The following is a 25,324-nucleotide window of genomic DNA, read 5'->3' as shown; positions in this document are numbered from 1 at the left end:
TCAACCTTGACTGTCCATTTAAGTCACCCAGGGAGCTTTCAAAAAAGGTAGCAATGGCTGTATCTCACCCCCAGGGACTCCAGTTTAATTGGTCTGTGGAGTTGGGCTTCAGTTTTTAAAGCTCCCCAGGTGATTCTAATGCGCAGCTAAGGCTGAGAACCACTACGTTGCTAAGTGCCAGGTGCTTTACATGTATTTTCTCATTAATTCTCACAACACCTCATGAGTCAGGCCATAGCTTCTTAGAGCATGGTCCTGAATCCTCAGCACCACCTTGGGAACCTGTGTTAGAAATGCAGATTTTCGAGCTGCACTCCAGACTCACGGGGCTGAGCCTCTGGGGTTAGGCCCAGCAATCTGGGGCTTGACCACCCTCCAGGTGGTTGTGATGTGAGCTCCTGGTTGTCTGTGAGGACCAGAGTTAGGGCTTAGCCGCCCTCATGCACAGATGAGGGGGACAGGCACAGGCACAGTCACTAGTAAGGATCACAGCAGGGATTTGAATCCATCCGTATTCCTCTGTCCAGACCTGGATGTCGCCCCTTTTATGTGTGGTCCTCTAGGGTCAAAGCCAAGACACAGCACACTGCTTGTGGGGAGGTGACTGGGTTCTCCTGCTAGACCTGGGGTGATTCTTTCTCCTTCTCTTCACTGTCAATATGTAGCTCCATCTGGAGCCCAACTGCTCTTGCCCTAGGGAAGCAAAGGGCAGACTACCATAGGATTCACTCTAAAACAGTTTTATTAGGTGCTTAAAATAGCTTCTAGCAGATGGTGTGTAGAATGGGGGATGGGAGCAGAGCTGCAAATGACATTTACAAAGTTGTGTGTGTTTGTGCAAGCACACACATATGCACGTGTGCACACAGCTGGTGTGTGTACACACAGGGTGGGAAGAGGTGGTCAGAGAACTTGATGAACTGTGGAGGGGGAACTAGAGGAGATTTAGAACAGGATGGTTGATTCTAATCTACCTAAGATTAAAGAGGAAAAAGGCTTGGGAGACTGGTCTTCCCAAGGCACTTGGGGATCCTGTGCCAGCCCAGGGCATGCAGTAGCCAGAGAGATGTTGTGGATCTCTAATGTGGCTCTTAGGGTTGGGGAACCCACGGAGTTGACATGGGGGTGCTGCAGAGTTCCAGGAAGCTTGCCAGTTTTGATGAGCTGAAGCCTGAAGTTAATTGAAAGTTAGGGGCAGACACAGAAGCCCTTGCTTTGCAAATGAAAATACTGGGAATTCATTTTCCTCATTTTCAAGGAAATATCTTTACGTGTAAGTCTGAATCCCATTTAGGTGCAGAGATGATGGGTGTCATCAATCAGATCCTCCCGAACAGACTCTCACACTAGTGGGGGTCTCTGTTTCCCGTGGCAACTCCCAACTGGCTTTGTACTTGTGAATGTGTCTCTTGGACCTTCTAATGTGGTGATTCTTGATTTTTCGGAGTTTCGGACCCATTTCAGAGTCTTATTAAATCCAAGGTGCCTCTCTGCAGAAACCTTTACAATCATATACACAGAAAAATTTGTCAGCAAATCAAAGAGGCCCATGGGCTCTCCAAGTCCATCTTTGAAGCACTGACTCTAGTGGAGGGCCCTGAGGTGGATGGCCCTCCTCTTCGGATGGCTCAGTCCAGCCCAGCCCTGAGTGAGGACACTAGAGCGCTAGTTCCCTTGCACCCCTCACTGTGATGTGAATGGAGATAATGACATTGAAGCCATTAGAGGGCAGGAGCTGGAGTCAAATGACTGTGCCTGGCTTCAGCTGCGAGAATTGGGACTTCACCAAGTGGTGGCCGGTGGCCATTGGGCTCTGGAACTAGGACTTGCCGCAGCCCACTCTCTCTGCTGAGGCTCCTCTGCTCAGTGACCCCCACTCCTATGACTCCTGGGACTCTTGCTCCTGCCCACCACACATCCATTCCTTTAATCCTTGCCGGCACCAGTAAGAGTGTCTCCTTTTTATCCTCTGTCATTTGTGCCTGATTGTTACCATCTAGCATCCCATAGCCCCCAAGAGGAGTGCACTCCATTTGCTCCCTTGTTTTCGATGTAGAAGGTGGATAGAGCATGGGAGTTTGGAATTAAAACGCCTGTGTTCAAATTCCAGCTCTACCCTTACTTATTGGTGTGTGACCTTGGGTAAGTCATTTAAATTTCGAGCCTCAGTCTCCTTACCTATGAAGTGGCGATAATAATCCTATTTGGGCTAACTCCTTCAGTTCTTAAAAGCAGATGAGAAAGTAGATATCCATGAGCTTTGTAATGGGCTGCAATGGGCCTCACATTAGCCTTGTGAGGATGAGCCTGGGTTCCTTCCTCCCTCCTTATAGGCTGACAGCCTGCCCCTTTTTGATCTCTGACGATGGCAATGAGGGGATGAAGTAGAGATCTTTACCACGATGCCAACCTACTCGTGTTCTCTTGTTGCCAAGGGAGCTGCCATTTTTCAATGATGGCTCTTTAAGAGCTCTAAGACATCCACCAGCAAGACCACCTCTCTCTGCACAGTGATGCTGAAGATGGGAGTGGTGAAATGTAAGAACTGGAAATTTCTACAAATGAGGCAGAGAGGAACTCTGGGTTCCTTGGTTGGGGACTGTAGAGGCACAAAGACTCTGAGTGTTTTCTGGGGACAGGGTGGGGGCACTGACTCACGACTATAGCTGGGGAGTGGAGGGTCACAAGCAGTAGAACTAGCTTTTGGGTGACGATAAAAGAATGGCTCAGGCAAGCATTGTGGTAGGACAGTGATCCGGGCCACTTGGCCAGAAGGAGGCCACCAGGACCACATTTTCTAATCGAAGCTAAAAAATAGGTACAAAGGCCAGATGAGGCAGCCACAGGTACTCCTGCCATCTAGATACTTGCTTGGTGCCTTGCTCGGCTCTGAGGAGCTCCTGACTTGCCCAGTTGATGTCTGGGCTCAGAAGCAATGGAAACCCACTGGCAGAGGCTGCTTCAGACATAATTCTGACCAACAAAAAAAGAACCAGTTGGTGGGGAGAGACCAGAACCCCTGGCGGAAGCCACTACGAAGTTCTAGAGTTCACAGTATCTAAGGAAGGGGAGGATGGGGGGCAACAATCAGACACACACACTCCCCAGACCCCTACAAAGCATGCTTCAAAATTCAGAGAAAGGAATCAAAAGTGTGATTCTCAAGAGAATAGAGTTCAAGAGGTTTTAACACTGAAGTCCTGACAATGAAGTCACAAATTATCCTGAGTGTAAAAAAAAAAAAAAAAAAAAGAAAGAAAGAAAGAAAAGAAAAGAGGGCAGCATCTAAAAATAAAGGTGGCTGCACAGGGGATCTCTTCAGTGCGTGCAGATTTTAGAAGTTCTCGCGTTCTTGAAAAACTACTGACATACTTTTAAAGTATATGAATTTGAATTTGAATATAGTCGAGCAGCGTTGTTAAACCTGGGCCCGTGGCATCAGATGGTGTTTGAATCCTGGCTCTGTCACCTACTAGCTGTATGACCTTGGATAAGTCGTTTAACCTTTCTGGGCTCTGATATCTAAATTTGTAAAATGGGGGTAGTAGTATCCCCTCTATAAGTTGGCTGGAAATGAAATGAAATGGGGCACGTGAGTGCCTATCAGAGGGCTGGCACGTAGGAAATGCTCAGTAGCCACCATTACTACCATCCTATAAAAAATACAGGAGATGCTCTTGATCAGCGGGCAACTGCAAAAGGATCACACAGAAGGGTAAGAATTGTATGGGGAGGATCAAAGGCGGGTTGATCTGACACTTGGGAAAACTCTGCAGAACACACAAGGGTTCTCTTGCTAAAATCATCAAGAAGGAAGGTAGATGTCAGGCCTGGAACAGCCAGCGCGTTGTTGGCACTGACAGAGGAAGGTAGGGTAGGGACTCCTACTGTCCCTGCAGCCTCTCCCTCAGAGGCACCTGCCTGGTGACAAGCACAAGGTGGCACTGATGGCCAGTCAAGGTCATTCCGCATGCCCTTGAATGTGTTCCACTCGCCCTTGCTGGGCAGGGCACAGACAAAACCTGCCAACGTGATGGAGCTACTTTGAAGAATCACTGTGACAGGCAGAGCAGTTATGAGTCTGCAAAAGAGTCAATGTGGCTTTGATTTTCAAAAATGGGCAAGAGGATAGATTTAGAAGTAGAGATGCTTAGTGCCCATGCCCAGTAAAGCTCTAGAAGGGCTGACTAAACAGAGAGGATTATTAGAGAGGCCCACCTGGGACACCACAGCCAGAGGGATTCCCTCAAGTCCAGTCATGCCACACCTGCCCAGGACCCTGCTGTGGTGCCCCTTCTAATGAGAGGGAAAGTGCACGCCCCTCCATCAGCCTGGCGAGGCCTGACCTGACCCCCCAGCTACTCATCTGAGCTCACAGTTGCCCCCTTTTCTTTTCTTCTCTTGCTGTGGCCAAGCTGACCTCCTTGCTCTTAGCTTTCACCCTTGGTGGTCTCTCTGCCTGGATTACTCTTCCCCCAGACAATGGCTTGGCTCCCTCCCCCAAGTCTTGGCTCCAAAGTCAGCTTCTCAGTGAGGCCTTCCCCACGCACCTCATATAGGGCTCCAGCCTCCCATCCTCTTCCCTGAGTTATGCTTTTCTCCATAGTTCTTATCACCATCCTACATACTATTGATTCGTACTTATGTGTCCTGCTCATCAACTTGCCCCACTCACAAAAAATGCAAGGTCCTTGGGCCCAGAGATCTGTACCTGCATCCCCATTTCCTACCACTGTGCCAACCACATACTTGTGTTCAGTAACTGTTTGTTGATTGACACAGAAAGAGGCTGCTAGACTAGGGTGACCAGTCATCCCAGTTTGTCCAGGACTGGGACACTTCCTGAAACGAAGGATTTTTTTGGTACTGAGACCAGTAAAATCCTAATCGGTCACCTCCACCAACTTAGCCAACCGCGTTTCCTCCTCTGATGCCGGGGCTAGAGGCTGGCTCTCAGGAATGCCTCCAGCTCACTATCTCCGCGTTTCACACGGTCTCCCACAAAGTCTGTGTGAGGGTGCAGAAATGTGGGCCGCAAGATAGTGTGTTTGAGCAGTGTGTAGTCGGCTGACTGGCCATACCAGACACGCTGCATGACGCAGCCTGTCAGCCTGGTGGCAAGGCGGCTGCGGTGAGCCACAGAACTGTGTCCCGGTTCCACAATCTGAGCCGTGGCTGAGCACGTGTGTGAGCACGTGGATGAGCACAGAAGGCAGGGGAACCTCGAAGTGGTGTGTACTAGAAGGGGAAGCTAATATGCTCAACAATTAGGCCAGATTTTGAAATCATCTTGACAAGTGGAAGTAACAGGCCCTATGAAACAACTTAAAATTTAAAGGAGAATAAATATAGCTTTCTATTTAGGGTTAAAAAAAAAAAAAAGCCATCTTAAACGTACAGAAGAGACCAGGCTTAATAGTATTTAGCTTCCACGCTAGACCGACACAGGCTTGGTCGGAAGCAGAGGTTCTCCCCGCAGAGTCCGCCTCTAACCCGTCTAAACAGACTTCGCGGGTGTGGTGGCACCGTCCTCCCACCCGGCCCAACACACCTGAGCCACGCACCGGCTCCGGCTCCGTACCGAGGAGAGGCTGCTCACTCTCCTTTGCTGGGCTCCTGGCTATTCTAGGACACAGCACCCTGCAAAGCGCCTCTTCCTCCCTTTCCCCAGCTGTATGTCCCTGTGGTGGCCTCTCTGCGACAGAGGAGACCCCCTCCATCCTCTTCCAGCTCACCTAATTGCTCTGGGCTAGCCACCCTGTTTAGGCCTGGGGATTCAGCTGAAAGATAGGTTCATATAACTATAGCTGGTTCTCCACCCCGCCCCCCCCAACCAAGAAGGAGGGCTTCATTGTCAAGGGCGAAGCAGCATAAGCCATGACAACTGGGAGGCTGGGAGGCGGCAGTGCAGTGAAACCAGGAACTGTGAAGACTGGAAGGCCGAACCGTAACCCCTTTCCTGGGGAACCCACCACACCCACCGATTCCGCGGGGCTTCCTGCCTGCCACTGAGAAGGCTGTGCGCAAGGAGGGCAGCAAAGAGGTCTTCTACCTTCCGCACTCTGAGCTAGCAGGTCTAAGGCACGGGCCCACAGCTGTGCGGGGCTGCTCTTCGGGTTGCCATGACCAGCCTCGGGGCTGGCACAAGGATTCTTGGGTGGCAGTGGAGGTGGTGAGGGGAGGGGGCTGCAGGGCTTCCCAGGCTTCCCAGGGCTCCAAGGGTGATTTAAGGTAACAGACCGTGATTCTTCGCGCCATGGGCCCGCCAGAAAGGCAGCCAGTGCTCATTGTCCTCGAGGAAAGGATAGGCACTGATTTCCACCTCCCGTTTTTTTCATGCTCAGCACAGGCCCTGCCCCACGTCTTCCCCCTACAGAGCTCTGGAGCAGGGTATGGATCCGACCATCAGGGCTGCAGAACAAGCTGGACCCCACAGGCCAGCTCCAGTCAGTGGGCGGGCTGCCCGGAGTAGCTCACAGGATCCCAACGCTCATCGGGAAGGAGCACCAGGAGATATTAGGAATGTGGACCAGGGGTGCCCAAATGGGAAGGGAGCCGGTGTGTCATGTCTCTGCTTTCCCAGGTCTCTCCCCTCAAGAGCACATAGCTGGCCCATGAGAAAAAGCATGCAGGAATGGGGCCTGCCGACCTCGGGGCAGAGGGTGGGCATTTGGTAAAGGGGCTGAGCAGCCCACCAGTTGGCGGGGGAGTGGGGGAGACACGGGCCTCCAGACCCACTGGGGCCAGAGCCTATACCATTACCCACAAACACACCGGGGCCTGCAGTGGAGGGAGTGAAACATTCTAGCCCTCACAGGCCAGACGCCGGGGTCCCCTTGACCAGCAGCAACAGCGTCGTCACCTGAACCTTTCCAAAAACCCCAATTTCCAGGCCCTCCCAGATCCAGAGCAGGAGCTGCAGGGGGCCCAGCCCCCGGTGGTCACCAAGTCCTCAGGTGGTTCTGACAGAAAGAGGGGCCCTCAACTGGCTGTCACTGAGGGGCCGCAGAGAGGGCCACTGCCCTCGGGCTGCTCTCTTTCCAGGTTCCTTGGGGCCTGGTGCTCCTGCTCCTGGTCTGGCTTCCACCTGCGCACACGTTTGCAGCCTCCGCGGCGGCTTGGAGACAACTCGCAGCAAGCCTGCCATCTGCGTCTTAGCGCAGGGGAGCTCGGCTCAGGGGTTGCTCCTGCGGTCTCCGGAGACCCACGGCTTCCCAGCCCCCTTCCAGAAACAGGAGCTGTGGGCCAGTGGCCTCTGCTCTGGAGCTGCTGCTCCCCTGACCGGCCACAGCAGCCCCCTCCCCTGGGCCCTCCTGCCTTTCTGACAGATGCCCCCTCTTCACATTTGGCCTGAAGAAGTCAATCTGTCTTAAAAAAAAAAAAAAAAAAAACCTGCAAAAGCAAACCAGGCTCATTGCAAATGATACCGAAACGGATGGAAAGATCCATGCAGCAATTTCTTTCTCCCACAGTTCTCCCCTCGCCAAATCCTCTATCACCCCACGCCCCCTTCTGCCCCAGTGAGCCGAAGTTCTTGCGATCTTGGTGATTTGCAATTCTCTGCATGACTCTGCCTCTTGGGTTTGTTTAATTAGAAATATACCGGGAAGTGCTTCCTAGGCAGTGGCATGTTAATTGCTTATCACGGAAGGAGAAGGGGCGACAATGTTTGGTGATGGAAATTTCCACCCTCTCCACCTCTCTGAGCTTCTTCTCCGTTTTCTTCTCCCACCCTCCCCCATCAGCCTCTCCTGCTCTCTGCCCTTCTGCACACCCCACCCACCCCCGCCCCCACTCTCAGGTCACAGTTACAGGGGGACTCTGGGGAGCAGGCCCGGATTCAGACCTACAGGGAGCACCTGTGCCCTCTGTCACCACCTCCCCCTCCCCTCCCAGCCCCTCCCCCCGCCACCCCCGCCACCCCCTGGGCTGGAAGAGATTCCAGAGGAGAGAGCTTCACAGTCACACTTGGTATTCAAAGATTATTTTCCTTTTGTTTCCTTTCCCCCCTTATTATTGTTATTCTTGTTTATTTTTATTTTTTACAAAACAGGAGAAAAGAGTGAACTGGGTTGGGGGGAGGCGACACATTTCTCCACAAAGGTACAAAATTGCCTCTAGAAAGTCCACCTCAGAGCGCCAACCCAGGCTTGCCAAGACGAGGCGTCCCTGGGCGTCCCTTCTCTCCCCAGACGTCCTTCGGATGCGGTCGGGAACCCACTGTGGGAGTGGTCCCCCAACGTGGGGAGGGGAGGCCTCCCTCAGCCCTTGCCCAGGAGGGGAAAGAGCAAGCAATTAAGACTATACAAAGAGCAGGGGGCGCATCCTGTGGGACACAGGCAGGGAGCGCGTCCTGTGGGACGCAGGCAGGGGACATCCAAGCAGAGGCCCCTGGGCCTCTGGGCGCACTGACAACGAAGGAGATGGGAGGCTCTGGCCAGAGTCCTTCCTGTTCCTTGGAGATGCCCTGCAGAATGTCAGCAGACAGGCCCCACAAGGGAAGGGCAGCCCCTGGAGCTGAGAACCCCATCTGTCTTGGTCCAGCTGCCAGGCCTCAAGCATGCGGTCCATGTCACTTTCCTGGCAGGGCATCTGGCCCAGATTGCTTCCCTTTGGGTAAAAAGTAGTCCTAGTTATTCCTCTACTGCTGCGAGCGGCTGAGCTTCAGGAATTTTGCAGCAATGGTGGTGACAGCATTTCCCCTTCTGAAGACCTGGACAGCTTCCTTCCTGGGTTCCAGGGCAGGACAAGGGGCGCAGACACCACGCGGACGGAGGGGGTGCTCCAGCCCCAGAAAGCCCAGGCTGGAAGGAGAGCCCGCCCACCCACTCCCTGCCTGGGCTGACCAGTGCCAAGGTGGGCTGCTAGTCCGGCTGCCAACAGGAGGACAGCAAGAGCCAGGATGGCTATGAGCCCAGGTCGGTCCCCTAAGGCTCTGTGGCAAGGAGTGGCCTCTTTAGTCCTGGTCCATACACATGCCAACTGGGTGTGGGCATCAGCAAAGGCCACTTGCAGGCAGGCCCAGTACTCTGTGGCCTGAAGGAGGCGGGTGATGTTGTAGCTGTGGGTGCCCCTCGGCAGGCGGGCCAGAGCAGGGGTGCCCTGGCCCCGGAGGGAGGAGGCGCTGGACCAGGTGAGGTTGGTAGAGACTGTGTTGGGTGGGGGGACCCAAGACAGCAGGATGTGATAAGGGTGGGTCTCCTGTACCCGGAGCTCCAGCCCCCATCCCTTGTCCCGGCCGGGCTGCAGGGGAGCCTGGCCCACAGCCACACTAACCGTCTTACTGTCAGCCCCCACCAGGTTCTGAGCCACACAGGTGTACAGCCCGGCCTCTTCTGCCGTCACCCTCCGCAGCTCTAGGGTCCCCTCGGGGTACACCCGGTACTTCCTGCCCGCTCGGGCAGCTGTGAGTCGCACCCCGGCCGGGGTGACCCAGTAGATCTCGGGTTCTGGTTCGGCCAGCGCCCGGCAGTGGAGCGCCAGGCTGTCTCCGCTGGCCACCTGCAGGCTGGGAGGGAAGCTGCGGGGGGAGATGAGGGGCAGGCAGTGGTCCGTCATCTCCCGGAAGGGTACCTCACGGACGGGGCGGCGCTGGAGGTCCGGCGGCTCGGCGCACAGGGTGGACTGCGGCTCAATGAAGCGAACGCGGGTGCCCGTGGCATTGGCCCAGCGGATGACACAATCACAGCGGATGGGGTTGCCATGGAGACCCACCTCCTGCAGGTTGGGCAGGGACTCCACCGTCTGCTGGTGCAAGGCACTGAGAGCATTGTTGTTGAGCATGAGGGTCTCCATCTGCGGCAGGTGGTGGAAGGCGCGGGGGTGGATGAAGGACAGCCGGGGGTTGTTGGTGATGTCCAGTTTGGTCAGCTCGGGGAGGTTGACCAGGGCGAACTTGTCGATGGAAACCAGCTCCTCCATGTTGTTCAGCCCCAGCTCCTTGAGGTGCAGCATGTTGGCAAAGTCCCCGGGCCCCACCCGCTGGAGCGGGTTCTTGTTCAGGTCGAGGAACTTGAGCCCGGGCACCTGCTCCAGGGCCCGCCGGGGCACCCGGGCCAGCTGGTTGTCGTAGAAGGAGAGGCTCTCCAGGCTTTGCAAGCCCTCCAGGGCATAGTCGGAGATCTCCCGAAGGTTCATGCCTGCCAGCACCAGGCTCCGCAGATTGGCCAGCGGCCGGAAGTTCATGTCCAGGATGGCGTCTACCTTGTTGCCACCGATCATGAGGATCTCGAGGTTGGGCAGCATCTCAAACCAGCGGCTGTCAATGGCCCTCAGCAGGTTGGAGTTGAGGTGCAGCCGCAGCAGGTTGCCGAGGCCGGCGAAGGCCCGGGGGGCGATGCGGTAGAGCTGGTTGTGGTTGAGATAGAGTTCCTGCAGGCTGGCCAGCCCCGCGAAGCTGTGGTCCTCCAGCCGGGTCAGCCGGTTCTCCTCCAGGTGCAGGCTCAGCAGCCGGGGCAGGGCACGGAAATCACAGTCTCGAGCGTCCGAAAAGCTGTTCTGGGACAGGTCGAGCTCCGTGAGATTGGCCAGGTAGTTGAGCTCACTCTGGTCCACACGCATGATGCTGTTGCTCTGCAGCAGCAAAGTCTGTGTGCCCGCGGGCAGCCCGGGGGGCACGGCCGTCAGGAACAGATCGTTGCAGTCCACGGTGGTGGCCTCGCGGTAGGACGATCGGGGCGTATACCAGGGCCGGATCTGGCAGGCACACTGAGGAGGGCAGGGCACTCGCCAGGGGACCACGGGCACGGCGGCGGTGGCACTGGCCACCCAAGCTAGCAAGAGGGGGGCCACGAGGAGCCTCATGATGGAGCCGCAGGAGGAGTCTGGAGTCCTTCCACTCTTAGCAGTTCACAGGCTGAGGGTCAGCAGCCCTGCCAGGGCCTGGGGAACCACCCTCCCAGGACAGTCATTCTACGTGGGGATGGGTGGGCACCGCTTCTTACCCTCCTGGGCATGGCTTTCCATCCTTGTCCGCTGGGGCTGGGCCAGCTCATTCATTGCCACGCCCCATCAGGGCAGCCCTGGAAGAAGAGGATGCAGAGTCAGGAGGTGGCAGAGAATGAGAAACTACTCCCTCTGCCCGTGTCACCCCTGTTTGACTTCAGAGGGCAAAGGGGCTGAGAGGGGTGGACCGGGCCACAGCCAGGGCTCCCGGGTTCCGTCCTCCAGCCTTGAGGCCTTAGTGTCCTTTTCTACAGTCTTTTGGGGCAGTGAGAAACTGTGAGTCTTTGGGGAAGGAGGGAGAGACGGAACCAAGAAGCTTCCAGGATAACTCAGGAAGGGAGGGGTGTGCCTGCGTGCGTGCGTGCGTGCGTGGAGTCCTGTCATCTCCACAGTCCTTCTGAGCCAAGATGTGTGGAACAGATTCTCCTACCTTTCTCGCATCTCCCCCCTCCCTCCTTGGCTCCCTGGGTAAATGGAAAATAAAGTGAGAGTTCCCAGGCATCCCTCTGAGCAGTGTGGGTATTACCAGGGCTGGTGGAAATGGCACACGTTCTGGATTCCAGGGTGGGCTCTCGGGACTCTGGAAGTAGGAAGGCAGTGGTCCCTGAGCCCACACCCAGACCAGCCAGGGAAGTGGCTGGTCCTGCCTGGGGTCTGCTTGGGCTCTCCTCATGGACGGCTTCCCCCCTGGAGGCGGGGCTTTCCCCTTCCCAACAGCCTGACTGAGCTCCCCAGAAAGAGGTGGGGGTGTAAGACGCCTGGGTGTGGGCTCCTCAGCCCTGCAGGTGAGGTACATGACTCGGTTTTTCTTGCTATTCTCCAGCTTACCCACCATGCGCCACACTTTCCAGTGGAAGGTACCCTGACACGCCCACCCCCTTCCCATAGCTCCTTCTCACTGTCTCCTAGACAAGCCCGACTTTTTCTTTGAGCCTCAACTTAAGGTCACCTCTTACAGAAGCTTCTCCCAAAGCTTCTCCCCTGGCTGGCCAAGGAGCCCACCTTATGTTCCTATAGTGCCGCATGCTCCTGACCCGGATCACATCTCCTGGAAATGGCTCCCCAGCTGGGAAACTGTCCTGGTCATCACTGCAGTTGGAGCGTACAGCAGGTGCCCAGTGAATATTTACCGTATGAATCAACTGCTGTAGCTCCAGGATCCCATCCCCCAGGATGTCTCACCCCCACCCCCAGTCCAGAATCTAAGCCACTGCTCTTTCCCACCTCCTAAGTATGGGTAATCCAGGCTCTCCCACAGATCCTAAGGCCAGGTAGCATCACCCTGGAGGCAAGTCCAGCCTTGGCCTACCACCAACATGGAGGAAGAGCCCGGAGGCCTTGCTGGGCCCAGTCCCCTCTGGACCAGAGGTCCCATTCGGGTAGTCTTCCAAATGCAGGTATCAGGGAAGCAAACCGGCACTTACTGAGCACCTGAAATTTGCCAGGACCCTTCAAAGACTCTTATTGTATGTAACCATCATAATGGGTCAACAGGATAAGCATTAATACCCCCAGTTTGCAGATGAAGAAATTGAGGTTTAATGAGCCTCTTTAAATGAGGTTAAAGAATTTGGTGCAAGACACATAGGTGGTCAGAGGCAGAAGATGGGAACCCATCCAAGTCCAGGGGTTGTGTGTTGACACCAGCCCCTTTGTACCTAGGCCGGGCTGTGGCTGCGGCAGGCTGCCTGGCCGTCCTTGTCCCCTGGGGCAACGTCTGCTACCACCTTCTAGACAGGTGTCTCTCTGCTGGCCAGAGGGGCTCTGTGCCCACCTTGCCCTGCTTCCAGGATGCTGGGGCCAGGGAGGGGAGCAGCTGGAGGCGGGGTACCCTCTCGTGAGCAGGAGAGCGCTACGCCTATTTACATTTGACGACTTCCCACCTTCCTCTGCAGCTATTTCTGAAGGTGGGAAAACAATCGTGGCTGAAAATGCACAGAGGTTTTGCGTGGGTGTGTGTGTGTGTGTGTGTGTGTGTGCTGACACATAAAACTCAGAGCAAACAAACACACGTGTACACATGCATGCATGCCTGCAGACGTGCATGGAGGGGAGCCCAGGGAACTTGGCTACCTGAGCCAGGCACTGGTAGGCGGGAAGAGGATAGGGGACTCTGTAGTGTACTGTGAGGGTGGAGAGGCAGCAGGAACCAGGGACAGCCCTGTCACGGGGCTGGACCTAGGCAAGTGGTCCTGCCCCACATCTGTACCAGAGGCCCCCGCCTCCTGCCTGCACCTGGCATGGGGGAGCAAAGTGATCTTACTTCTCAGAGCATCTGCTCCTTCTGTCTAAAAACGAGGTTGTCATTAGGATGACGGGAGCTGAGGGTGGCACACACACACGGAGCTCGGTAAGTGTCAGTTCTCTTCCAGCTCCGGTCATCCCCCAGGGCTGGGAGACTCGCCAGCTACACGACTTCTCAGGAGGAACAGAAATTGGATCCTGTGGCTCAACAAGTCCCTACTGAGCTTGCCCACTGTGGCCCAGCCTTGCCTCAGGGTGGCACGGGGAGCAATGGGCAGAGCTAGATCACACCTTTGCAGAGTGATGCACTGTGGCAAGACTAAATAAATACAAAATGATCAGAAGTGCCCAGGATAGTTCCAAAGGGCAGAGAAGCCTGCAGGGGGTGGAGGGGGCTCTTCGGCTGGGCCTGAGCATCCACTCTCCTGGCTTCAGCCACTGACCAAGCCACAGGCATCTCTCCTCCAACATCACCTTTGTCCTAACACCTTTGTCCTACACATGCTCAGCTGTGTGCAGGGGAGGAAGGAACCACTTAAAACATAACCGAAAGCCTTCTGAGACACCTTTCCCTCCACCCTGGGCAGCACCCTCCTCCTCAGCCAGGAGCCCAGGGCTGGGGTTCAGTGCCCAGAGAGAGGCAATGGCTTGATGACTCACATTTGGCCGCACCCCTGATCCCAAGGCTTGGCAAAGGCCCAGACAAGTCCTCCCTCTTGCTGCTGAGCACGCAGCCCCTTCCAGGGAGGAGCACTGAGCTGCCCACTACCTGCCATCACTGGTTCTGGCCGTCTTGCACATGCCCACTCATGCCCACTCACGCCAGCTGATTAGCAATTTCTGCCGGGAGCTGCAGAGGAAGCTAATTGTCTTTTATCTATAATCTCTGGGGTGAGCAGGAGTTCAGATGATAGTGTGGACATTCTCCCCAACTGGATTTCAAGCTCCTTGCGGCAGAGGCCATGTCGTACATGATTCTGTGCCCCCGCAAACAGTGCAGGGCTGAGCGCACAGAGGGTATTTGTAAATGACACCAGGGGGGAAACGGATGATCCTCCCATCAACCCCGAGGGTGGGCAGAGAGGGACTATTTAGTCTGGTCCTGCAGGGGAAGCAGCTGAGGCATGATGTGACTTGTCGGAGGTTGTACAGTTTCCACGTGGCCAGGTCAGGGTTCAAACCTAGGTCTCGGATTCTAGAACCTGAGCCACAGCCCAGCCCAGGCTTGCTGCCCGGAGGATCCCAGCCCGTCTCACAGGAGCAGAGCGCAGGGCCGGCCCAGAAGGCCTCAGATGTAAATTCCTTCAGAGTTGCCCTGGGTCCTCACCACCTCCTCCCGCACGGCCACTTGGTGGGCCCTGTGGATACCACTCCTTAATTTCGGGCTAGAGTGACACCCCTCCCTCCCCCACTTAGGGGATAGCACAGGGAAGGCACCGTCTCTGAGTGTGGCTGGCCCTGGCACCACAGGGACAAGCCGAGGCAGGATGCCGCACACAGACCTCAGCCTGCCTTCTGACTGGGGGCTGGGCCGCTGGCCAGCCTCGGCCTTTGGTGATGGAAGACTGCAAGCCCTGGGGCTGCAGTCAGGGAAGCAGGGCTGTCCACTCCACGGGCAAAATCTCCAGGGCAAGAGCTGGCACTGGCAGCTACGTGGGACCCGCCTCCTCCAGGCAGCTGCTCTGGATCTAGCATAAAGTGTGGAATGGTCCGTTACACTCAGATCCTCGGCAAAGAGCTGAATGAAGAGTGTGGGAGAAGCTGTTGTCAAAGGCTGCTCCTTCTCCCACCCTGCCCCGCCCCGGCTCAGTCCCTGGCACTCCGGGGCCTGGGGCCGGTGGTGACAGTCCCACTCCTCCAGGTGGTTGGTGGATAGGAGGCTCTCTCTCTCCCCTCCCGGGCAGCCCCCACCAGCCTCCCAGAGTCAGAGCCAAGGGTCCAGGGGGAGGAGCGGTGGTGGTGATCGATGGCCTGGCCTTCGCTGCGTCAGTGCCAGGTGCCCCCTGAGCCGCAGAGACAGATGGGCAGCAGAATTGAGTGTAGCGTTGATCAACTCCGGCCTCCCCACCCGCAGATGAGCGCTGGGTGGGAGGGCTGCTGGGGGAGGGGGACAGCCCTCCCTCTGCGCACCTGGCCTCCTGCTTCTCCAGGGAGGTGAGCCGGGCTCCTCACTCCCACCTCTCATTGAATCGCAGACTCGCAGGTCCTCAGAGGGAGGCGAGCCAAGCGTTTATCTAGCCTTGCAGAGCCTGAATTCCATAAATAACTTATGTAAAGGAGGAGCGGTGGAGCGGAAGGAGCCTGGGCTTTGCCATCAGAGTCTGAGCCTGGCTCCACCACTTGCTGTGTGACCTTGGGCCAAGCACGCAGCCTGGGTCTGAGCCTCAGATGCCTGAGCTGGGAAGCGGGGGTAGCACCCCCCTGCCAGAACCTGGGGAGGCGCACTGGAGGTCAGGGCACGAAGTGCTGCTCCTTCCCTTTCACGCCCACCCCATCCCCAGCTGCCTCTCATCCCTTCTTACCACCTACTTCTCAGCTCTCACTTTTTGTGATAAATTAAAAAAAATAGGGCAGCCCCGGTGGGTGGCGCAGTGGTTTAGCACCGCCTGCAGCCCAGGGCATGATCCTGGGGTCCCGGGATCGAGTCCCACGTCGGGCTCCCTGCATGGAGCCTGCTTCTCCCTCTGCCTGTGTCTCTGCCTCTCTCTCTCTCTCTGTGTCTCTCATGAATAAATAAAATCTTTAAATATATATATATGTTGAAGTGTAACACATGTACAGGAGCGTGTCTACATGGCACTCATCCCAGGTGCACAGCTCCATGATTTTCCCACCAGGAGGTACCTGGGCAGCCACCAACCAGAACAAGATGTAAGGACTTCCAGCACTCCAGTAAGCTCCCAGGTGGCCCTCCCGGCCGACGGCCGACACCCACCGCACGGAACCGCTGTCCTGGCTTCCATCACCATCAGTCAGTTTCATCTTTCAGCCCAGAATTCCCCTTCCCTCTCCATCACGACTGGGGACTGGGGTCTTTGGAAATGGTTGACTCTGACTTTAGGGAACTCCAGAACTTCAGACTTGAAATTCTCTTATGTCATCTTCCTGCTTCCAAGTGGGCTACACTTCTCATGGTCTCACCCCCCTCCTATTTTTTTTAGATTGAGAGAGTGAGCATGTATGAGCGAGTAGTGGGAGGGACACAGAGGGAGAGGGAGAGGGAGAGGGAGGGACATGGGGAGAGGGAGAGGGTGAGGGAGGGACACGGGGAGAGGGAGAGGGAGAGGGAGAGGGAGGGACATGGGGAGAGGGAGAGGGTGAGGGAGGGACACGGGGAGAGGGAGAGGGAGAGGGAGGGACACAGGGAGAGGGAGAGGGAGGTACACAGGGAGAGGGAGAGGGAGGGACATGGGGAGAGGGAGAGGGTGAGGGAGGGACACGGGGAGAGGGAGAGGGAGAGGGAGGGACACAGGGAGAGGGAGAGGGAGGGACACAGGGAGAGGGAGAGGGAGAGGGAGGGACACGGGGAGAGGGAGAGGGAGAGGGAGGGACACAGGGAGAGGGAGAGGGAGGGACACAGGGAGAGGGAGAGGGAGGGACACGGGGAGAGGGAGAGGGAGAGGGAGGGACACAGGGAGAGGGAGAGGGAGGGACACAGGGAGAGGGAGAGGGAGGGACACGGGGAGAGGGAGAGGGAGAGGGAGGGACACGGGGAGAGGGAGAGGGAGAGGGAGGGACACGGGGAGAGGGAGAGGGAGAGGGAGGGGCACAGGGAGAGGGAGAGGGAGGGACACGGGGAGAGGGAGAGGGAGAGGGAGGGACACAGGGAGAGGGAGAGGGAGGGACACAGGGAGAGGGAGAGGGAGGGACACGGGGAGAGGGAGAGGGAGAGGGAGGGACACGGGGAGAGGGAGAGGGAGAGGGAGGGGCACAGGGAGAGGGAGAGGGAGGGACACAGGGAGAGGGAGAGGGAGGGACACGGGGAGAGGGAGAGGGAGAGGGAGGGACACAGGGAGAGGGAGAGGGAGGGACACGGGGAGAGGGAGAGGGAGGGACACAGGGAGAGGGAGAGGGAGGGACACGGGGAGAGGGAGAGGGAGAGGGAGGGACACGGGGAGAGGGAGAGGGAGAGGGAGGGACACGGGGAGAGGGAGAGGGAGAGGGAGGGACACGGGGAGAGGGAAAGGGAGGGGCACAGGGAGAGGGAGAGGGAGGGACACAGGGAGAGGGAGAGGGAGGGACACGGGGAGAGGGAGAGGGAGAGGGAGGGACACAGGGAGAGGGAGAGGGAGGGACACAGGGAGAGGGAGAGGGAGGGACACAGGGAGAGGGAGAGGGAGAGGGAGGGACACGGGGAGAGGGAGAGGGAGGGACACAGGGAGAGGGAGAGGGAGGGACACGGGGAGAGGGAGAGGGAGAGGGAGGGACACGGGGAGAGGGAGAGGGAGAGGGAGGGACACGGGGAGAGGGAGAGGGAGAGGGAGGGACACGGGGAGAGGGAGAGGGAGAGGGAGGGGCACAGGGAGAGGGAGAGGGAGGGACACAGGGAGAGGGAGAGGGAGGGACACGGGGAGAGGGAGAGGGAGAGGGAGGGACACAGGGAGAGGGAGAGGGAGGGACACAGGGAGAGGGAGAGGGAGGGACACAGGGAGAGGGAGAGGGAGAGGGAGGGACACGGGGAGAGGGAGAGGGAGAGGGAGGGACACAGGGAGAGGGAGAGGGAGGGACACAGGGAGAGGGAGAGGGAGGGACACGGGGAGAGGGAGAGGGAGAGGGAGGGACACAGGGAGAGGGAGAGGGAGGGACACAGGGAGAGGGAGAGGGAGGGACACGGGGAGAGGGAGAGGGAGAGGGAGGGACACGGGGAGAGGGAGAGGGAGAGGGAGGGGCACAGGGAGAGGGAGAGGGAGGGACACAGGGAGAGGGAGAGGGAGGGACACGGGGAGAGGGAGAGGGAGAGGGAGGGACACGGGGAGAGGGAGAGGGAGGGACACAGGGAGAGGGAGAGGGAGGGACACAGGGAGAGGGAGAGGGAGAGGGAGGGACACGGGGAGAGGGAGAGGGAGAGGGAGGGACACAGGGAGAGGGAGAGGGAGGGACACAGGGAGAGGGAGAGGGAGGGACACGGGGAGAGGGAGAGGGAGAGGGAGGGACACAGGGAGAGGGAGAGGGAGGGACACAGGGAGAGGGAGAGGGAGGGACACGGGGAGAGGGAGAGGGAGAGGGAGGGACACGGGGAGAGGGAGAGGGAGAGGGAGGGGCACAGGGAGAGGGAGAGGGAGGGACACAGGGAGAGGGAGAGGGAGGGACACGGGGAGAGGGAGAGGGAGAGGGAGGGACACAGGGAGAGGGAGAGGGAGGGACACAGGGAGAGGGAGAGGGAGGGACACAGGGAGAGGGAGAGGGAGAGGGAGGGACACGGGGAGAGGGAGAGGGAGGGACACAGGGAGAGGGAGAGGGAGGGACACGGGGAGAGGGAGAGGGAGAGGGAGGGACACGGGGAGAGGGAGAGGGAGAGGGAGGGGCACAGGGAGAGGGAGAGGGAGGGACACAGGGAGAGGGAGAGGGAGGGACACGGGGAGAGGGAGAGGGAGAGGGAGGGACACAGGGAGAGGGAGAGGGAGGGACACAGGGAGAGGGAGAGGGAGGGACACAGGGAGAGGGAGAGGGAGAGGGAGGGGCACAGGGAGAGGGAGAGGGAGGGACACAGGGAGAGGGAGAGGGAGGGACACGGGGAGAGGGAGAGGGAGAGGGAGGGACACAGGGAGAGGGAGAGGGAGGGACACGGGGAGAGGGAGAGGGAGAGGGAGGGACACAGGGAGAGGGAGAGGGAGGGACACAGGGAGAGGGAGAGGGAGGGACACAGGGAGAGGGAGAGGGAGAGGGAGGGACACGGGGAGAGGGAGAGGGAGAGGGAGGGACACAGGGAGAGGGAGAGGGAGGGACACAGGGAGAGGGAGAGGGAGGGACACGGGGAGAGGGAGAGGGAGAGGGAGGGACACAGGGAGAGGGAGAGGGAGGGACACAGGGAGAGGGAGAGGGAGGGACACGGGGAGAGGGAGAGGGAGAGGGAGGGACACGGGGAGAGGGAGAGGGAGAGGGAGGGACACGGGGAGAGGGAGAGGGAGAGGGAGGGACACAGGGAGAGGGAGAGGGAGGGACACAGGGAGAGGGAGAGGGAGGGACACAGGGAGAGGGAGAGGGAGGGACACGGGGAGAGGGAGAGGGAGAGGGAGAATCCCAGGCAGGCTCCACAGCCAGTGCAGAGCCTGATATGGGGCCAGGGTCTCACACTTAATCAGGCAGGGATGCTGGTTCCTCTTACTCTCCTTTCTCGTTCTACAACTTCCAAATCTGGAAATTGCTCTATACCTGAACAACACCCCCCACCCCAGCCCGCTCCAGTTGAGTCCTCACGGCTGGGCCATGTGCCATGTGCCCGAGGCAAGAAGATGCCAGGAGGATGTCCTGCCCCACGCACCACTGGTCTCTCCTCCAGCCTCCTTTCCCCAAGGCCCTGTAGGGCCCTGGCCACCTCCTGGGGCAGTGCTTCTGCCTCTTTTCCACTGCCCAACCCCTAGGTCTTCTCGTTATAGAGTGTAGGGCACAGGCATGAGGACAAACATGGGGGTGGCCAGGAAGCAGAGGCCCAGACTCACGGCTCAGTGTCCCCGGCCCTCTCCACCTGGCTGTGTCAGAGGCTCTTACACTCCACTTGCCCCACATGCAACATCTCCCACCAAGCCTGCTCTTGCTTCTGCCGTCCAACAGTCAGTCTCCAAGACCCAACATCTCCGCCACCTTGACCTGTCCCTTTCTCATCTCCCGCCCCTGCCACAGTTGCTTGCACTTAGCACCCCATCTATGATAGGCTCCTCTGGTGCCTCCTGCTCAGCTCTCAGTGGCCCTCTTGTTCCCAGACACCCCCGCTCCTGCGAAACTAGACTTGCTATTTCCTTCCACACCTGGGGGCCCTTCACTCTGCAAAGCCCCTTCCAACTTCAACTGTCGGGTCCTCTTCAGCCAGACAAGCTCGTCCCAAATGCCACCGCCTCTGTGACACTTTCCTAGGGTTCCATTCCCTCCGAAAAGGGTGGTCTCTCCCACCACATCACAGTCCCCAAGACTCTTGGGACAGACCTCCTCCCTAGTAGCACCCTCCTTATTGTCAGACCTTGGGTCTGTCTTCCCAACCAGGCTGTGAGCTCATGGAGGAAAAGGTGCTTTGTTACTGATTCGTGTGTCCTCAGAGCCCAGTGCCAGGCACACTTTCCCTGTGGGGGTCGGAGGTATTCTACTGTATGAACTGCGGATCTCAACACACGTAGGGGGGCATGAAAACAATTTAAAGTGAGTCACACACACAAAAAAATAATAATAATAAAATAAAGTGAGTCACAATCTGCATTTTAAAAAACGAAATACTGGGATCCCTGGGTGGCGCAGCGGTTTGGCGCCTGCCTTTGGCCCAGGGCGCGATCCTGGAGACCCGGGATCGAATCCCACGTCGGGCTCCCAGTGCGTGGAGCCTGCTTCTCCCTCTGCCTGTGTCTCTGCCTCTCTCTCTCTCTGTAACTATCATAAATAAATAAAAATTAAAAAAAATTTTTTTTAAATAAAAAACGAAATACTACTCTCCATTCCCTGTCTCCTGGCTGTCCAGGACAGAGGGTGCTGGAGTTCTGGTGTCTGGAAGGGAGGCTGCCTCTCTCTTTCTTAATTAGCAGTGGAGGGTGCCAGGAGCGAGCACGCCAGGCCATTGCTGCTGGTTGCACTGCAGGGCAGGAGGCTGTAGGGAGCGGGGAGTAGGCCGGACCTGCCGCCACCCGGGGCTGCCAGGTGCTGCTGATCATCCGTCCACCCTCGGGACGCCTTCCCTGACCCTTGGCCCTTCTCCTGGCTCCCCCAGTGCCCCAGCAGCCCCCCACCATGAACTGCTGGTTCCTTGTCGGTCTGCCTCCCCCACTGGACTGTGAGCCCCTCGGGAGAAGGGGCTGTGCCCGGACTTGCCAGCTCCTTCCATAGTCTGGCACCTCGTAGGAACCCAGGCAGCATCTGCAGGAGAACAGTAGGACGGAAGGCAGGAGGGACAGAAAGGCAAGGAAGGGCAGGTGAGGAGGAACAGGTGTAGGGGGTGCTGCTTGTGTCGGTGCCCTGGAGACCAGGCTGGTCTGGTCTGCGCTCAGGCTCTTTTGCCTCCTTTCCTGCCACCTGGAAGGAGACCACACGGCTCCTGGGGTCTGCACTCCTCAGTATGCAGCCTGGCTCCCCTGCCCCTGGCTTGAGCCTTTTCTCTGCCTCAGGCTTCTGTCTCTTGATTCCACATAATCCTACGATGATCCTCGCCCTGCTAGAACTCTTCTAGGCTCTCCCTTGGGAAATCCTGTGGACTCCACCAACCCCTCTGAGAGCTTAGCCTGGTGATTCAGGGGTGGGCTTTCCAGGCAGCTCTGCACTTGAATCCTGGTGCTGGCTGTGTGACCTTGAGCATCCTCACTGGAGTTCTTGCTCTGGGCATGGGGAAAGAGCTTACCTCATAGGGAGCCTGAGAAGGACGATGTCTGTAAAGTGCCTGGTGCTCAGTGGAGCCCCCCTCCTGTTCTACCCACCTCTGTGTGTATGAAGCCCTGTCTCTGGCTTCTAGACCATCTTTGAGCCCAAGCAGCACCGGGCTGGCCTTGTGGCCTCTAAGGCAGGCACCCTCTCCTAGGCACCCTAGGTTGCTACTCCTTCCCTGTGCAGCTAGCTGCCCTCCCAGGGGCCTCCAACTGGGGTCCTGTTTCTAGTCTCCAGGACTGCTCTGGGACTCAGTTCATTGATAGGTCCCTGAGGTCTGACACAAGTCTCACCCAATAAACCGCGGGGCTCCTCCTGGCTTAGGTGAGCCATGCATCTGTTTCCCCCAGATGCTCCCTGGACGCTGGGAGAGGGCACCTCCTAGCAGCAGAGTTCTAGATGTCCCAGCCTGATGGCAGCCCATAATCATTCCACACTGGCTGTGGATTCTCACAAGTCAGAGGGGCGGCCAAGCCTGGCTGCTGACCCATGAGCTGCTCCAGCCTCCCTCCCTGTAGCTCCTCGTGACCCTCCTACAATCAAGTGGGAGTGCTGGGCAGATCCTGCATTATTCTGGAAGGGCTCTCTCCCCCTCCACCACCCTCCACAGCCAGGGCCCCAGGACATCTCTCCAAATGCAGCAGACCCCTGGGAGCTAGGTGCAAGGGCAGCAGGAAGTGAAAGAAAATTTTGGAGAGATTCAAGCCATATGCTTTCCTGCCCCTGGAGCCTTTGCCCAAGCAGGGGCCTTGCCCAGAATGCCTCACTTGTGCATATTGGGACTTCCTTCCCACCCTTGAAGTTATCCCTGACTGTGGCCTCTCCTACAAATTAATCAATACCTTGCTCCTTCTCCCATCCCCTGAGAACCCCAACCTGATAAGATATTGGCCTCCTGTCTCAGACTGTGAACTGTCCCAGCTCTGAGGCTCCATGGCCCTGGAAAGAACAGAGCATCAGCATTGTCCAAGGTGAATGGGGAGCTAGATGAGGGATTTCCTCTCTCCATAGTATTGGGGTGCAGAGGGAGGGACCCCAGGGCACACGGGTGGGGGGGGAGGTCAGGGTGGAGGAGCTTGGAACCCGAAGAAAAGGAGGCAGAGTGAATAGGGAGCAGACCAGTCAAACAAGGAGAAAGGCCAAACCTCTTCTAACGGAAAAGGAAAACGAAATCAAAATGAAAATTGATGAGGCAGAGAGAAAAGGAGACTCATTTCATCAGCAGGTTTGCCAGATGAAGCTCGGAGATAAATCATGCGGCAGAAGGAGTCGTGGTGCCCGCGTGGGGCTCTGGCCTGCTCCTCACACCTGTCTGGGCAGCCTTGGGACAAGTGGCTGTGGCCGAGGCCCTGCTGGGGGGCTATTTGCTCCCCTAACTGCTGTGGGAATGGCCTGTCGCTCCTCAGCACCTCCTTCAGGCCTGCCCTTCCATTCCTTCCCTGGGTTCCCCGGGTCCCCTCCCCAGGGCCCCCGGCCTCTGCCTCAGCAGTGTGGTCAGGCCTGTAAAGAGCACTTCTCAGAAGCTCCATCCAGTCTTCTCTGCCCCTCGCCCAGGTTCCCTGAGGCCAGGAGTGGGGGAAGCAGAGGACATAGGGCGGGATCGGGCTGGGTTTGAGTCTCGGCTTGGGGACACACATTGGGACATGGCCTCTCACTTCTCTAGGTCCTTGGCTCCTCATCTGTGCAGTGAGGTGGTTGGGCTCCTGGAGTATGGCTCTCAAACTTCGGTCGCCAGACCAGCCATGGCAGCATCACTTGGGAACTTGTTAGGAATGCAGGTCCCAGGGACGCCTGGGTGGCTCAGTGGTTGAGCATCTGCCTTTGGCTCAGGTCGTGAACCCGGGGTCCTGGGATCGTGTCCCGTATCAGGCTCCTCCTACAGGGAGCCTGCTTCTCCCTCTATGTTTCTACCTTTCTCTATCTCTCATGAATAAATAAATAAAATCTTAAGAAAAAAAAAAAGGAATGTAAGTCCTGTACCCTACCCCAAGGACAGCTACAGCATCAGGCGCTCAGAGGGTGGGACCTGGCAACAAGGGTGGAACCAGCCCTCTGCCGGAGGAACCACCGGGTGCTCCTGTTCAAGAGGCACTGGACCAGATAATCTCAGAGGCCCCTCCAGCTGAGATCAGAGCTCTGCAAACAAGACCAGCGCCAGCCAGGAATGCTCAGCTACAGCCACGTGGATGACGAGCTGCTTACCACTCTGCTGGCTGTAAAGACTTGGTGTTGCAGACCCTCTCGCCCTTTCTTCCTGGCTGCAAGGAAACTCTTTACCCATCGAGCATTACTAGGACCCCGACTGTGTGCTGGCACGGGGAGGGGGCAGAGACGCAAGGTGGTGGGAAGAGCAGGCAGGGAGTCACAGATTAAAAAAATCCCATCTACTAACATTTGATAAACGTGGTCATGAAAGTATATTCTGAGGGCAGCAGGGGCACAGCCTAGAGGAGGTAACAGGATTCTGCTGCATGTGGCAAGGTGGGCAGATTTACTAAAAGTCACTGAATTGTACACTAAAAATGGGTGGATTTGATGGTACGTGAGTTGTATTTGACAGAGCTGGTTAAAGAAGATTCACAGAAGACGTGTTACCTGCATCCACAGGTCAGTAGGTGCACAGAAGGTGGGAGGCATTCTATGCATATTGGGGGCACCAGGAGCAGAGGTCCTGGGATAAGAACATGGAGGTAATTCCAAGAACTGAGTGGTACCCCCTTAGGGCCTGAGAATGTGGGTGATGTGGTGAAGCGGCTGGAGCAGCCGGCTGGGGCCAGAACGGCCCAGACATGATAGAGCAGAGAGTGTGGCCAGAGGGGCATCCAGGCAGCGGCTGCTACAGCCACCAGTAATGGCCTGCAAGGGCCGCGTGCACCTTGCGATGTAAATTCTTCAATATCTGTGATCCTATGTGATTCTCACGATAGTCCTGGAAGGTCATAGGTGTCCTTACCTCATTTTTTAAAAAGATCTTATTTATTTATTTTAGAGAAAGAGTAAGAGCAGGGGAGGGGCACACAGAGAGGGAGAGAATCCCAGGCAGACTCCCTGCTAAGCATGGAGCCCAACATGGGGCTCAATCCCACGACCCTGAGATCATGACCTGAGCTGAAATCGAGTTGGAAGCTTCACCGACTGAGCCCCTGGGGGGCCCAGAGTCATTACTCCATTTTAAGGGAAAGGATACTAAATGAGTAGCCCAACGAACGAGTATGAGAGCCCGGGTTAGAATACACAGTGTGCTTCCAAGGCGGGTCCTTATTTTCTCAGTGGGACAGCAGTGCTGCTACTGGCAGCTACTGATTGAAGAGTAATGGTGAGCCCAGCCTCAGGCCAGCGGCCTGACATGGATGTGCACTGAATGCTCAGAGGCACACTATGAGGAGGTTATAGCCCCATTTCACAGATGTGAGAAGCAAGGTACCATGATCGAGAACATCCAGCTGGTAGAGACAGGACTCAGACGAGGTTCTGGCTGGTGCCAAAGCCTAAACACTGCCCTAAAACCTATGCTCTAGACCCCGACCCCACATCCTCCTCCTCCACCCCTTCCCCCAGTCAGTTCTCTTAGGACCCAGGA

The 25,324-nt window shown here is 57.4% G+C and overlaps 1 protein-coding gene across 9 annotated transcripts in view; it reads right to left on the bottom strand.

Annotated features, from left to right (window-relative positions):
- Nucleotides 1–7,968: 7,968 nt before the first annotated feature.
- Nucleotides 7,969–25,324, bottom strand: part of LRRN2 (leucine rich repeat neuronal 2) — a 64,535-nt gene continuing 47,179 nt past the window's right edge. For all 9 annotated transcript variants that reach the window (XM_072814463.1, XM_072814464.1, XM_072814466.1 and 6 more), the window contains one exon: nt 7,969–11,021. In XM_072814463.1, coding sequence (XP_072670564.1) covers nt 8,665–10,803 — 2,139 coding nt within the window. In that variant the 5' untranslated portion in view covers nt 10,804–11,021 and the 3' untranslated portion in view covers nt 7,969–8,664. The remainder of the gene's footprint in view (nt 11,022–25,324) is intronic.

The sequence above is a fragment of the Canis lupus genome, chromosome 38, assembly GCF_048164855.1.
Source record: "Canis lupus baileyi chromosome 38, mCanLup2.hap1, whole genome shotgun sequence".
NCBI lineage: Eukaryota > Metazoa > Chordata > Mammalia > Carnivora > Canidae > Canis > Canis lupus.
This window is presented reverse-complemented; position numbering and strand designations above follow the sequence as displayed.